Here is a 14484-nt window from a genome sequence, read left to right as displayed (position 1 = left end):
GCGATAGCAAAGTCGGGATCAATGTGATTTCAAAGCCGGAGATCAGTGCGATATCAAAGCCTGGGATCAATGTGATTTTAATGCTGGAGATCAGTGCGATTTCAAAGCCGGAGATCAGTGCGATTTCAAAGCCCAAGTCCAGTGCAATTTGCATCTCTAATTGCATTGTGGTTTGCAACTTCATTTAACAGAAGTCTAAGCAAGTCACAATGACATTCCAAAAAAGTAGTGCAGCACCCTTAGTCCTTGCGAAAAGAGGAAGATCCCTGCCAGTGACAGAGCTGTGATCACTGTACACCTGTATTCTCATCTCTCCCCTGCACACAGAAACTCCATACAAACACCGAAACCACCTCCAACTAAAGCGCTGACACAGCGACTGACCGCACTTTTTCATGCAACAAACACACCAGCAATCTCAGCCTAGCCTCGTGAAAGCCCACCAATCACCGAGCCCTTTCACTTCCCCTCCACCCCGCCTTCGCCCGCTGTACAATCCCATTGGCTGAGACGCCTCAACCCTTCGCCCTTCGGTGAACGCCCACTGCTCCGAGAGGCACGCCCTCCTTCGATCCTCTTGTTGGGAGCAGAGGACTAGAAGGTTCTGTTCGCGCCGCCGGTTTAGTTTATTCGGTGGAACCGCTGGAAGAGACAAGTAACCCGGACAGAGCGAGACCCCGGCAATGGCAGGCTTTAACAAGGGACCAGCTTATGGACTCTCCGCGGAGGTCAAGAACAAGGTAAAGTGTGACAATAGCGGGACACGAAACCGTTATAGGCGGTGAGGGGTTGAGGAGGGGGGGGTACCACAGTACCGAGACCGCTGGGAGGGTGGTCATGTGACCAGGGCAGCCAGCCAATGATCCTTAGTGATGGAGCTGGGCTATTCTAATCCATTGATGGCAGGATAAAAGTAGAGGGGCTCCAATCTACAATACATTAACATGAAGAACTTCTAAAAGAACAATAGTCCTATATTATTTATAAAAGAATATTGGACACAATGTTTTTTAATTGCTGTCAGTATTGTGTAAATGCCATCGGGATCATTGGAATGCTTTTAAAAAAAAAAATAAATAAAAAAAAAAAAAAATAAAATAAATATATATATATATATATATATATATATATATATATATATATATATATATATATTTATTTTATTATAATATATAAAAAATATATTTTATATATTATAATAAAATAAAAATACATTTATATATATATATATATATATATATATATATATATATATATATATATTTATATATTTATATATTTATTTATTTTTATTTTATTATAATAAAATATATTTTTATTTTATTATAATATATAAAATATATTTTTATTTATTATAATATACATAGAGATAGAGTTCTGTATGGGATGCTGCACCCTCCTGCGTAGTTGCTTGCACAGGCCAGATTTGGTTCCCCCACCCCCATCCCCAGTGAGAATTTGACTCTTATTCTGCTGATTGAGCATATAAATCCGCTCCTCTCTGTCCTCTGCTTAGTAAACATCAAAAATGTCCCTTTTAATGGATTGTCCTCTAATAATTACAGGCTGGTGCTCAGTAGGCCTTTTTCTCCATGATTTCTTTTTTTTGTCCGTTGCGTTTTTTTTTTTTTTTTTTTTCCATACTGAACTCCTTTGTGGTGTTATGTGACCAGGGTGGTTCCACCACTAAAGATTTGCATAGATCTGGGGTTATTGGGGCTGTGATTTCATGTGTGCGAGTATTATGATCTCTCCTGAACTCTGAAGTGACTTGTGCCCTCTGGGACAGCGAAAAAGGATTGCATTGAGTTTTTCTTCCTCAGCACCCTGCAGAGTACTGGCTTGATTCCTCTGGATTGTCCGGCTTCTAGAAGTGGGAATGTAACCAGCAAGGTCTGGAAAAGTTAAAACTCTACAGCTGTTCCCCATCTGCACAGAAGATGACCCGACGTTGATGGACATCCACCTCCTCATACGTTTCAGTGGGAGCTTTGGAAAGGAAATCGAAAAGGTTGAAGGTGTTGCCTGTCTGGTGGATGTTAATTAGCCTTGCCTCCATAGTCTGGGAAAATTCAGGGGGAAAAAAAAACCTCTTCTCATCCCCTCTCCCACCCCTTCCCCCCCCCCCATCACATTCCAGGGGCATTACCTCATGGCTTCTGGGCAGGGGAAACATCCAATGGTGTGGGCTCAGCATACAGAATGTTCATTGTCTCCCTCCAGCATCTCCAGCCAAACTGCAGAAGCACAAAGACTTGCTGCTGGATTTCACATTTCTATAACCCCTTCAGCACTTGTTTCTTTTTCCCTTTTCAAGCTCAAGTTTTAAAACAGTTAGCAATTGGTTGTGTTGGACATACTCCATTATTAAGTCCAGGCACTGTGCATTTTTTTTTAAACCCTTTGTCAACTAATTTACCAAAATTTAAGCCAAGGCTGGATAAATCTTGGAAGCCAGGTTGGCAATGCTCCTTTTAAAAATTAAAGCTGACATTGAACTTTTGAGGTTTTTCTAGTTGCCGGAGAAGCTGGCCCCTAAAATGGAAAACAAAGTCCTGCTGGATTCCCTGCAAAATTGTCCACCGTTTAAAGGATACTTCACGGCAGGGATGCATGGATACTAGTTTTTTAAGACCAAGTAGGAGCACGGATACTCTTAGGTACTCATCGATATCTATTTTTAGATTCATTTTTTTTTTTTTTTTTTTTTTAGACTAATGAAAAATGATTACCGTTTCTTTATAATTTATGAAGAACTGAAAGACTGGGTTCACATAGGGGCAGTCTGGTTTTGGCAGCAGAATTTCAGCTGCCTCCGGTACAACTTTTGTTCAGGTGCGAATTATTGAAGTGTATGACAATGGAAATCGCACCTGAACCGAATGTATCGGTTTTAACATAGGAGCATTTGCACAAGCAATTGTATGCTTAGTATCTGCACAATGCTACTTCATTGAGCTGCTGTTTTGGCCAACTTCTGCCTCGTACACACGCAACGATTATCGGCCGACTTTTGTCCAGTGTTGTTGTGTTGGTTGAAATGTGCTCTACACTGCACACACATTTTCTCAGCCAACAAAAATCTACTTCAGAAGTGATGTCATGTGCTGGTTTACTTTCCGTGTGTTTTTTCATCTCTGAGCATGCCCAGTCTTGCTCATCAGATTTTTGTCTGCTGAAATCTGTACTGACTGACGGAAAATCGGCCTTTGTGGTGACGGCCAACAAAAATTTTATAGCCTGCACACCAGATTTTTTTCGGCCGAAAAGTCGGAGTCGGTTGTCGGAAGCATCATACTAACAAGCCGAAAAACGGCCGATCAGACGTTGGCCGAAAATTCACGGCCAACTATCGGCACGTGTGTACGGGGCATAAGATTTAGGCTCAGTTCACATTATGAACTGGTGTGATTCGAGCCCATTCATTTTGAATGGGCACAGATCACATCGCACCAAAGACGTGCATGCAGCAATTTTGGTACTGCAACTGGATTGCATGGTCATTCTGTACCATGGGATCCGATATCGGCCAACGCAATGCATATGCAATCTACGTTTTGTGGTGTTGTGAATATTGCACTGACACCTGCGGCGGATCACAAGGGCCGTGTGATTTAAATGCGGTACGGGAAATGTGCACAGATCACAGCATTTCCGGCACTGCTTTACTGTGACTCTAGCTATAGGATTGGTTAAAAAAACAAAAAAACTTCATAGTAAAAGATATTTTTGTTCTGAATAGTATGGATGCTCGCTGAGGAAGAAAAAGACTGATAAATACTTCATAATTTAGAAGAAATCTTATGGTTTAGTGGATGAAAGATGTAACACTAATCCCCAGCATGGGGTGAACCAACTGAAGTTTATGGACTGTCTGATTTTTAACCTCTGAAATGTTCCCATGCAATTCACCTTTTGTTCTCTAACTACAGCCTTGTTTACTCTGTGCTTTTAAAAATTGCAGGTAACCGTAAACGAGTCACTTTTACAGCATAAAAATGACAGGGATATTCCCAAATTAAATTCTAGAAAGCATTTTTATACAATATTTTTGGGACTTTCCGAACACGAAACCTTTGTGTAAATATTTGCAGTACAAGCTGCTTGCATGTTCCTAGCAAGGTCTATAATATGTACATGCCATCTGAGAAGTCTCATTGAAAGACATGATATTTCCAGCCACTGCGCTTTTTATTTTATTTATTTTCTCCTTTCCATTGAAATTGCCCCCCCCCCCCCCTCCCCTCCCAGGAGAGATGCACTCAGTTGCGTCTGAAAACAAATGTCACATCAGAAGAAGCCCTTTGTGTGGTTTAGGCCTGCTGAGAATGGCTACCAGTCTACTCCTGCTGTTCTAATCTGTTTTCATTTATCCCAACTGGTAAGCAGGCTCTGAAGGTAGACATGAGTGGAGTGAGAGTTGGCTGGATACTTTTTTGGATGACGCAGCTGGAAAGCAGATTTTAATCAGCATAAAGCCCCATTTTGAGAGCATTGCTGTACAATATTTGCAAAGGGAAAATTAGTGATTTAAAAAAAAGTTATTTCCATTGTTTACTAGGAGCTAGACGTTTAATCATGCCGCTAAATTACAGGACTACATAAAAATCCTCAGTTATAGAATATTGTGGGCTGACCTTAAGCCTAGTACATACGATGAGAAAAACTGATGAAAAATACAGCTTTTGAAGCGATTGTATGATAATCTGATCTTTAATACATCGTTTTCAAAAGCCGTTCATGACTGCATGCAAAAGTAAGGGACAAACCGCAAAAATTTTCTCATACGATACCAGAACCAAACCATATTAGTTGGATCAATACAGTATTCGTCTGAAAAAATATCGGAAGACCACGCATGCTCGGAAATCAAAGAACACAATACATCACTTCCCAAGTTTTATTCAGTCATATAAGAATTTTTGTAACTTTAGTAACCTCTTGGTTTTCTTTAGACTAGCAAGCAAAAAAAAAATAAATTATGATCAATTGTCTGAGGAAGGCCTTTTTTTGGCTACAATGTTGGGTCCTTCAGGCTGTTGCTATTTGACTCACCACAAGGTGGTGCATCGGAATTATTGTGGTCATTTAATGAGTATGGCTGACACTTCAGTGCTTAAAGCCCCATTCACGCTTCACATAGCGGGAATTCCCGACTGCATTTTGTTTTATGCGTTTCTGTGGGTCACGCATGGGGCACACCATTTACATAAAAGGGATCCTCAACGCACCCCAAAAAAACCCTGCACATGTTCAGGCGTGGAGCGTGGCATGTTTTTACAGCCCCACTTGTGGCATGTTTGTTGCACTGCTGCTAACCACGTGTGGGGTGTCCTTAAGAAAAATTGGCACCCAAGGGTGCATTTTGCATGATTATAGCACGCTGTGGTAAGACAATTCTGACTGATTTCAGATTTGTGAAGTGTGAATGGGACCTTCTAGTCGTCTCCCTGGCACAGGCGTATCCACTCAAACACTAGGCCAGGCTGATTTGAGAGGCATTTATACTGTCACTTTGTTTTTAGATTGTGGGGGAAACGGCACCTAGAAGACGCCCTAAATCGGAGAACTTACAAATATGTGCACAGCAGCCTGGATTGAACTAAACCAATGGCCACAGTACTATTCACTTAGATCCCTTACCTGCTTCCCATGTTTCCTGAGCAGGCTGTTCAGTGAAGGTCATATTGCCCTTTTATAAAACAAAAGCAAACTGGTTAACTACATGGGTGCTCAAACCTGTGGCCCTCCAGCTAGTGAGGAATGACCAGTCCCTTGATGAATTGCAAGGCTGACAGTTACACGGATGGTGAGACTTGTAGTTCAGCATCAGCCGGAGGACCACAGATTGAGCACACATGGCACTAACCCCCAAATATATAATATAAATATAGATTACATTTTTTTTTTTTTATATATATAAGCAGAGACCCTAGAAAATAAAATGGCGATCATTGCAGTCTTTTTATGTCGCACTATATTTGTGCAGAAGTCTTTCAAACAGTTTTTTGGGGGACAAAATACACTTTAATGAGTTAAAAAAAAAAATGAAACTGTAAAGTTAGCCCAATTTTTTTTTTTTTTTTTTTTTTTTGTAGAATGTACAACGTTGGGCCGAGAATCGTGATCTTTATTCTAAGCAAAAACATTGTGATTTCTTATTATATCCAGAATCGTGCAGCTCTACTATGGGCTAATGAAGAGAGCATCTTTTCTCCTTTTTTTTTTTATTTTTACACTTGTGCAACATGGACATAGCTGCCAATGCCAGCTTGGTGAGCCACAAACCTGGAACATGTATGTGTATATCAGGTTACCAGTGCATGTTGTTTCCAGTTTGTTGACTTGCTAAGGATGGTGGCCCTGAGGCCTACAACATTAAAAAAAAAAAGCCTGCTATGTTAGCTTGCAGAAGTCATTCAGACAGGTTCCATGTAAAGGCTTGAAGACTTAGGCCCCTTTCACACATGCTGTCCATTTTTCATCCATCTGTTGACATATGAAAAACGGACATCAATGCATCTCTAAGGAAAAACTGATGTAAATGGATGCTCATCCATTTACATCAGTTTACATATGCATTCGTCGTCAGTTTTTTTTTTTTTTTTTAAACTGATCAAAGCTCTATTTTTCTTCGCTTCGGACGAAAAACAGATGTAAACTGACAAATGGTCAGTGTTTCATCCATTTTGCATTGGTAGTGGCTGTAAAAAAAAAGAAGAAAAAAACTGATGAATACTTCATCCATTTTGACTTGACTGAACTGATGAAATGAATGGCCCGGGCTGTATGTGTGAAAGGGGCCTAACCTATTTCATTGGAGTGAGTATTATTTGATCTGTAAGATTTGAATAGTAACAGTAGTGATGCTTATCACAATCCATTAATAATGGCTAGAAATTGAGGTAGGAGGTCTTGATTTTGTAAAAAAAACCGCATTGGAGTATCATCGACCATGTCGGCTATGTTGGACTTTAAGTGAGACAGCGACAGGTATACCCAGCATCTCCATCCCTGTATCGGAAAAAAAAAATTGAAAAGGATTAAAAGAGGTGCATGGAAGCCAGCCCCCAAGTCTGATGTACTCACCCTCCAGTCTGCCACCAACCAAGTAGACCTGTCTCGATATAAATAAAGAACAGGGGTTTAGTTGACACGCATTTGCAAACGCATGTGTAAGCTGCAGAGCCACGACACGGCACCCTGTGTTATCTGCAGTCCTAACACTTTTGAATTTGAGTGTCTCCACTCTGGGAGCATATGGCTGCTAATGGATGGATAGGAGGCCGGTGGGAGGGAGCAGCCCAAACTTCCCCCAACCCACCTCCATCCACGACTGGTATAGTATCTCAATGCTCTAATAGCAATGTTCTTAAGATGGTACAAACTGAAAACGACCAGCTGAGAAGCATACACCTCCAATCCCTTGGTGGATGCAGTGTAAAACACAGATTGGGACTTTATATGAGGCATTGGCCTGTATAGCTCAGTGCCTCCATCCCTAATTTCATAAAATATTTGGGACTTTACATGAGACAAGCAGGTCATGCTATGGTCTCCATCCCTGTATATGAAAAAACTGGGGTCAAATTAGACTGCATCCACCAAAAACGCACAAAAATCGCACGGTGGGACTTTAAATGAAGCACCAGCCTGTAGGCGAGGTGCCTCCATTCCTGGTTACATAGGCATTGGAGTATCAGAAAACCCCTATTTGGTGAAGACGGGGTGGTCTCAAGAGTGCAAGTATGTGCAGGATCCTTAGGGGATGCTTTTTCTTTACTAGTATTGTTGCTTTAGGGCACCCACAAGTATGAAATGACTTGGCTGGGCAGCAATGGTGATCATGTCTGTGGGTGAAAACGCATAGCTGAGTGTGGGACTGACTGCTGTTGGGGGAAAGTGGTGATTGTACAGATCATAAAGCTGGCCCCCTTCCCAAAACCCCTATAAAAGCCGGGGGCCCGGTGCAGCACTTGGAAGGGTAGTTGGGTCATGCCTCTGTATTCGGTTTATAGCCTCATAGGTAGAATATTAAACCCTTATTGATGATTTCTTCAGGTTTGGCTTGTTTTCTGTGATGTTGAAAATGAATCAGTTGCCACTCTTTTTATAGGGATATAGCTGTACATTTTCCTGAGTCTCCGATGTAATCTCTCTGTGACCACTGAGATTGAGATGGACATTAGGAAACGCTGGAAAAGAATATCCATATTTTGCTGTGAGGAAATTTGAGCAGTATTGAAAGGAGGGATTAGACACCTATATGGGAACAATTATATTGTCAAACAAAAGTAACCATTTTGATTACAAAGTGAATGACTCCTATTTCTGATTTTGTAGGAATGTCTTCAGAGTAGCTGACTGACAGGAGGTCCTGTAACTTTGAAATTTGCATTTTCTGGAAAGTTGAACAGGAAGTCCAGATTCTATTTACTCTTGGAAAGAAAACTCTTTGACATGAATTCTGTGACTTTGACCTTTACTGCACTCTTTTTGCTAATCTCAGAGACATGAATGCACAACATTTGTGTCCATGCTGGTGTTAGTGTCTATATATCTCCATTTAAGGAAAAGTTGGTTGTCAATCTAAAGAAACCAGTTGAGCGATAGAAAACATAGTAACTCAGCTGTCTCATGGAGTTTGGAAAAATTCCTGGGGCAAGTGCAGCTTCACTTTTGGCAACCAGCTGTTAAGAAATCCTTTTACTATTTATACATTTGCCCTTTTCATTCTAGATTTAGAAGTGAATAATGGGTGACCACTATTGTAGTTTTGCTAGGTTTAATGGGGATTTTTATGTACAAAGTCTCAGGACTAGGGACATTTTGAAACAAATGCTTTTTTTCATCCTTTTTAAAGCTTGTCTAAACCTAAAACTGTATCTTGCCAGTCCTTAAAGTGGTAGTAAAGCCATCTTTACATGACTCACTGACAGGCAGGGTTTTTATAACAGAAGAGACCCTAGAAGGGTCTCTTGTGTCCTAAATCTCCCATCTGCCTGTCAGCGAGTAATGTGATCTGAGCTGCACATGCGCAGTTCAGACCACATTTACGGCCTGCTGTGATGTGGCTCGTGTGCGATTTGCCTGGGAGTGAGGTTGCCCCGGCACACCCAGTCAAGCAGCCTGAGATCGCAAACCCAGAAGAAATACCGGGCAAAGATGGGAGCTGCTGGGGACAAAGATGGGAGCTGCTGGGGACAAAGGAGAGCAGTGAGAGTGCAGCGCTGGAGGGCTGCTTTTGTAGGCAAGTCTGTCATAATGTACTAGTATGCAGTGCATAGTAGTACGTAATGGCTTAAACCTGCCGGTGGACCCATTTGTTAAAGCAGCATAGGCTTTAGAGCCGGTTCACACTGCCGCGACCATAAGTCGCCTCATGTCGGAGCGACTTTTTCCCCGACTTGTGGATTATTTTGCGCGACTTATATGACAGACAACTTTGTGTTTGGCCAGTCAGAATATGATGTGTTGTGACCGATTTTCCCCTTTTCTGTTTTTTTTTTTTACTCATTTCCTCACTGCCCACCAGTGCCACGTATCTGTCCACCAGTGCCACTGCCCACCAGTGCCACGTATCTGTGTCCACCAGTGCCACTGCCCACCAGTGCCACTGCCCACCAGTGCCACGTATCTGTGCCCACCAGTGCCACTGCCCACCAGTGCCACGTATCTGTGTCCACCAGTGCCACTGCCCACCAGTGCCACGTATCTGTGTCCACCAGTGCCACTCGCACAGACCAAGCAGAGATAATGGAATATATATACCATTACATATATATACCATATAGGCATGGCTGCAATGTGGGGAAAGCCTGGCTAATCTTTCTTCTTCCTGGAAAGTCTGATAACAAGTCGCTTCAATTAAGATAAGGAGGCGACTCCCATTGAAGTATATGGGACAGTCGGATCACAGGTCGCCTCAAAGTAGTACAGGACCCTTTTCTGAAGTCGGAGCGACTTCAGTAGTGCCATTAAGACGGCACTGATTAACATTGCTTTTGTTATGTCAAGCGACCTGGGGCGACACAAGTCGCGCTAGTGTGAATGGGCTCTTAAATGTGGTGCTTGCAATTGTTTTCTTTTCTCACTACAGTTTCAGCAAGTGCAGAAAACATCTGTTGATCTTAAGGCTGCATTCACATGTCAGCGTTTGGATCGCGGGCAGAACCGCTGCAGTTCCGCCCGCGATCCGGAGATTATTGCAAATCGCGGGACGCCTAGCGTTGCCCGTTGATTTGCAATAGCCCCCCAAACGCCGAGCGATGTTGCCGCGATTTCCGCCTGCCGAATCGCGGCAACATCGCGCAAACAAAATCGCGGGACGCAATACGCTCCAAAGAAGTACAAGAGCTTCTTTGGAGCGTATTGCGTCCCGCGATTTTGTTTGCGCGATGTTGCCGCGATTCGCAGGCGGAAATCGCGGCAACATCGCTCGGCGTTTGGGGGGCTATTGCAAATCAACGGGCAACGCTAGGCGTCCCGCGATTTGCAATAATCTCCGGATCGCGGGCGGAACCGCGGCGGTTCTGCCCGCAATCCAAACGCTGACATGTGAATGCAGCCTGACAGAAATGCAGTGTCCTTTTCACTTCTGTGAGCTAAAAGCATAAACATCCTGATCTTGTGTAAACTTAGTCCATCTATCCACCATGTATTGGAGATGAGGGCAGACGTGGTTTGAAGTTCAGCCTGTGACAACCATGACCTTTTCTAAAGATACAGAGGAGAAATGTGTAGACACAAAGGAACAGAAAGTGTTATCCATAGGATTATCCAGTGAAATAAGAAAAATAGACAGTCTGAAAATATTAAACATAATGCAGCCACCACATTTTTTGGATTGGTAAGCTGTAATAAAGTTTTTGTTTTTGGGGTTTTATCTGCTTTAAGTACAGGTTTAGCTGACAGTTGTCAAGAAGCATACTATATGCAGTGCCACAGAAGGTATGATCGGTTTGTATACTTTGTAATAGCGGAGAAACCTGCTGAACGGGATATCCATACAAGTAAGGTTTTTCTCTTATGCTGCAAGATGAATTCCAGGCATTTAAGAAACCATTGATCCAAGTTATGGGTATAGCTAGAGATTTGACTTTTCTTTGCCCTGGTTATTTATGTTCCTAGGATTCAATAGTGATATACAGATTGGCTTAGAAAGGAATACTCTTTTGCAGGTCAATGCGGTCAATTTACGAAGTGCTAAATAATGCTGGAAAAAAAAAGCGGTAAAATAACGCATGTGAAAACAATTGTGTAAATGTTCAGTTCACTAAGAATTGTGCAGTAAGTAACTACTGTGGTCAAATTTTGATAATGCGATAATTGCTGCATATTTGAATGCGGTAATTTATTGCTTTGAGCTGGTTGCTAAGGAGCAGGCCGGGAAGCTGGCTGCCACGTCCTTAAACAGATGACTCCTCAGCGGGTTCCCTGTTGACAGCTGTAAAGAAAACTTGCCAGCAATTTAAAATTTTATATATATATATATATATATATATATATATATATATATATATATATATATATATATATATATATATATATATATATATATATATATATATATATATATATATATATATATATATATATATATATATATATATATATATATATAAACATAAACAGCCGTGCTCCCCTGCTAAATCCATAACAGACCCTTATCTGAGCATGCATCCCAGCAGGTCGTGAGGGGGGGGGGGACGAGCGAGCATGCCCTCAACATGGGGGGGACCCCAAAGCACTTCGTCCCCACTTTACTGCAGTAGTTATCAATTATGCTGCCCCATCAGTTTTTTTTTTTTTTTAATTTTGGCATGGGGTTTCCCTCAAAATCCATACCAGACCCAAAGGGGGTGGGTGTGGTTGAGGTGTGTTGGTGTGGCATATACTGGGTTAAAAGATTGGTGATAAGGCATCACATTGTCTGTCAAACTCCTGAAAAGAAATCTGAATACTCATTGCTTTCCAGAGGTGCAGCACACTTGCAGCATATTTAAACCTGCTCTGTGCGTGATATAATAATAAACCCAACCAATTGTGACAAAAAAGCTGTTATTCACAGGGCCTCAAAATATCAGAACAAAACTAAATGGTACAGAAAAAACAGTGTCAAAATGATACCATATCTACATAATAAAAAAATTAGTGCCAAAAAATAAATATGTGCAAAATAAGCAATGTTATAATTAAAAGTGCTAGGTGAAAGTGACCAATATGCTATATTAACCACTTCTGGACCGGAAGATTTTCCCCCTTAATGACTAATGACCAAGCCATATTTTGTGATTCGGCACTGCGTTACTTTAACGGACAATTGCACGGTCGTGCGACGCTGTACCCAAATAAAATTGAGGTCCTTTTTTTTTTTTTTTTTTTTTTTTTTTTTTTTTTTTCCTCCGCCCACAAATAGCTTTCTTTTGGTGGTATTTGATCTCACCTCCTGGGATTTTTTTTGCGCTATAAACAAAAAAATAGCGACAATTCCGGCGAAAAAAAAATATTTTTCACTTTCTGCTATAGAATAGTCCCAAAAAAATTTAAAAATCTAAATTTTATTTAACATTATAGGCCAATTTGTTTTCTGCTACATATTTTTGTTAAAAAAAAAAAAAAAAATCGCAAGCGTATTTTGATTTATTTGCGCAAAAGCTATGTTGGAAGAAACAATGTTTGGTGGTGTTGCAGCAAAAGGTGTTCCACAATATCATGCACTGTGCCCAGTGTCTCCACACGTGCCCCCCTCTTGGTGTTACACTCACCAGAAATCTTTTCCCTTAAAAGGGGTAACCAGCATCCACCTGGCTGTATAAGGATATCCAGGATCAACCCTAGGGCGTTTTTTTTTTTTTTTTTTCTCTCCTTCCAAATCAATTTATTTTTTGGCACACATTTTTATATTATGTAGCTATGCCGCAGGGGTCTTCAAACGATGGCCCTCCAGTTTTTCAGGAACTACAATTCCCATCATGCCTAGTCATGTCTGTGAATGTCAGTTTTCCAATGCCTCATGGGACGTGTAGTTCCGCAACAGCTGGAGGGTTGTAGTTAGAGGATCCCTAAGCTATGGTATAATTTTGACACATTGTTTTTCATCTGTACCATTTAGTTCTGATATATTTTTGAGACCCTGTGAATGACTTTTTTTTTTTTTTTTTTTGTCACGATTGGTTGGGTTTAATATTCTTCTATCGCGCACAGTGCAGTGCCCAACCTATTTTTTTGTTTAAAAAAAAAAAAAAAAAATTATACATCAGACACTACCTAGGTAGCCAGTTTATGTGGGGCAGCAGCCCTTTTCACACATTTTTTAGTATTTATTATCCACTCACACTTTCAATATCTAAACCTAGCATTCAGTATTCTTGACCCCTTCATAAATATGTAAGCCTCTTGTGCTATCTTTTGCTTCCATCCAATTCTCTGTGTGAAACTGCAGGTGTCATTTTCAAGTAGTATTTCTTGTTTTATGTTCGATCGCTTAACTCTTCCATCTGGAATAATTTACATAAACTTGTCCTCCGCTTGCTCCAGCAAAGCAGATTTTGTGAATCATCTCATCAGTGATATTGTTTGGAGCTAAAAAATGTGAATGTAAAAGAATTCACACAATAATGCCAGTTGTCAAATAACCATTGTTCCCAAAAGACATGGACTGGAAGCTGATTTACTAAATCTGGAGAGTGCAAAATCTGGGGCAGCTGTGCATAGTAACCAATCAGCGTCTAACTTCAACGTTTTCAATAAAAAATCTGGCAGCTGATGGGTTTCTATGCAAAGCTGCACCAAATTTTGCACACTCCAGTTTAAGTAAATCAACCCCATAGTGTAAAAGCCACTGATGCCAATGGTTCATTTTCCTGGAGCCTTTTCTGATGTTACTGGCGGCATGTGAGTGCTGTCCCCTATATGGAACGGATTCCCAAATTCTAGATAAGATTTGGTATTCCACTATGTTGCTTAGTGACAGCAACTAGACATATCTTTAATAAAATGTGTTCTTTTGGAATTATGTGACCTGGAGGTTTTCCACATAGGGCTATTGCAATCTTACGTAATGTCTGGATGAGTGCATTGAGTGTTTATGCCTACATTTAAGGAGAAGTATGGCCAAGGCTACTTCCCTGTAGATCATAGGGAGTACACTCCTGTGACCCAGATTCAGCTGACAGTGGGCTTTAGCATCACCGACCAATCCAGGCTCTGCAGAGATCTTGACCCTAATGTCAATATCTGCCAAGATGGCGGACCGGCAGCTGGCTCAGCCTCTTTGAGCCAGTTACTCCCACCCTTTGCACAGTCCAGTGCTCAAGTGAATGCTGGACTGGAAAAGCACAGAATGGTGACTGACAGTCCCTGCCCTGTGCTCTGAACAGGCCTGAGGAGTGAAGGATCAGCGGCCTTTGATCTCTCTGCTCTCAATGTAGAGGTGGCGGGGTACAGATGCAGCTTGGATCACTGCTGCATTTACATGAGAAG

General features: G+C 41.4%; 1 protein-coding gene across 1 annotated transcript in view; it reads left to right on the top strand.

Moving 5' to 3' along the window:
• The first annotated feature begins 558 nt into the window (after nucleotides 1-558).
• Nucleotides 559-14484, top strand: part of CNN3 (calponin 3) — a 102884-nt gene continuing 88958 nt past the window's right edge. The window contains exon 1 of the mRNA XM_082265863.1: nucleotides 559-740. Within this exon, the coding sequence (XP_082121989.1) occupies nucleotides 684-740 (57 nt within the window). The 5' untranslated portion in view covers nucleotides 559-683. The remainder of the gene's footprint in view (nucleotides 741-14484) is intronic.

The sequence above is a fragment of the Pelophylax lessonae genome, assembly GCF_965119305.1.
Source record: "Pelophylax lessonae genome assembly, chromosome: 8".
Classification (NCBI taxonomy): domain Eukaryota; kingdom Metazoa; phylum Chordata; class Amphibia; order Anura; family Ranidae; genus Pelophylax; species Pelophylax lessonae.
Note: the sequence above shows the minus strand (reverse complement) of the source record. Positions and strands in the feature narration are given on the sequence as shown.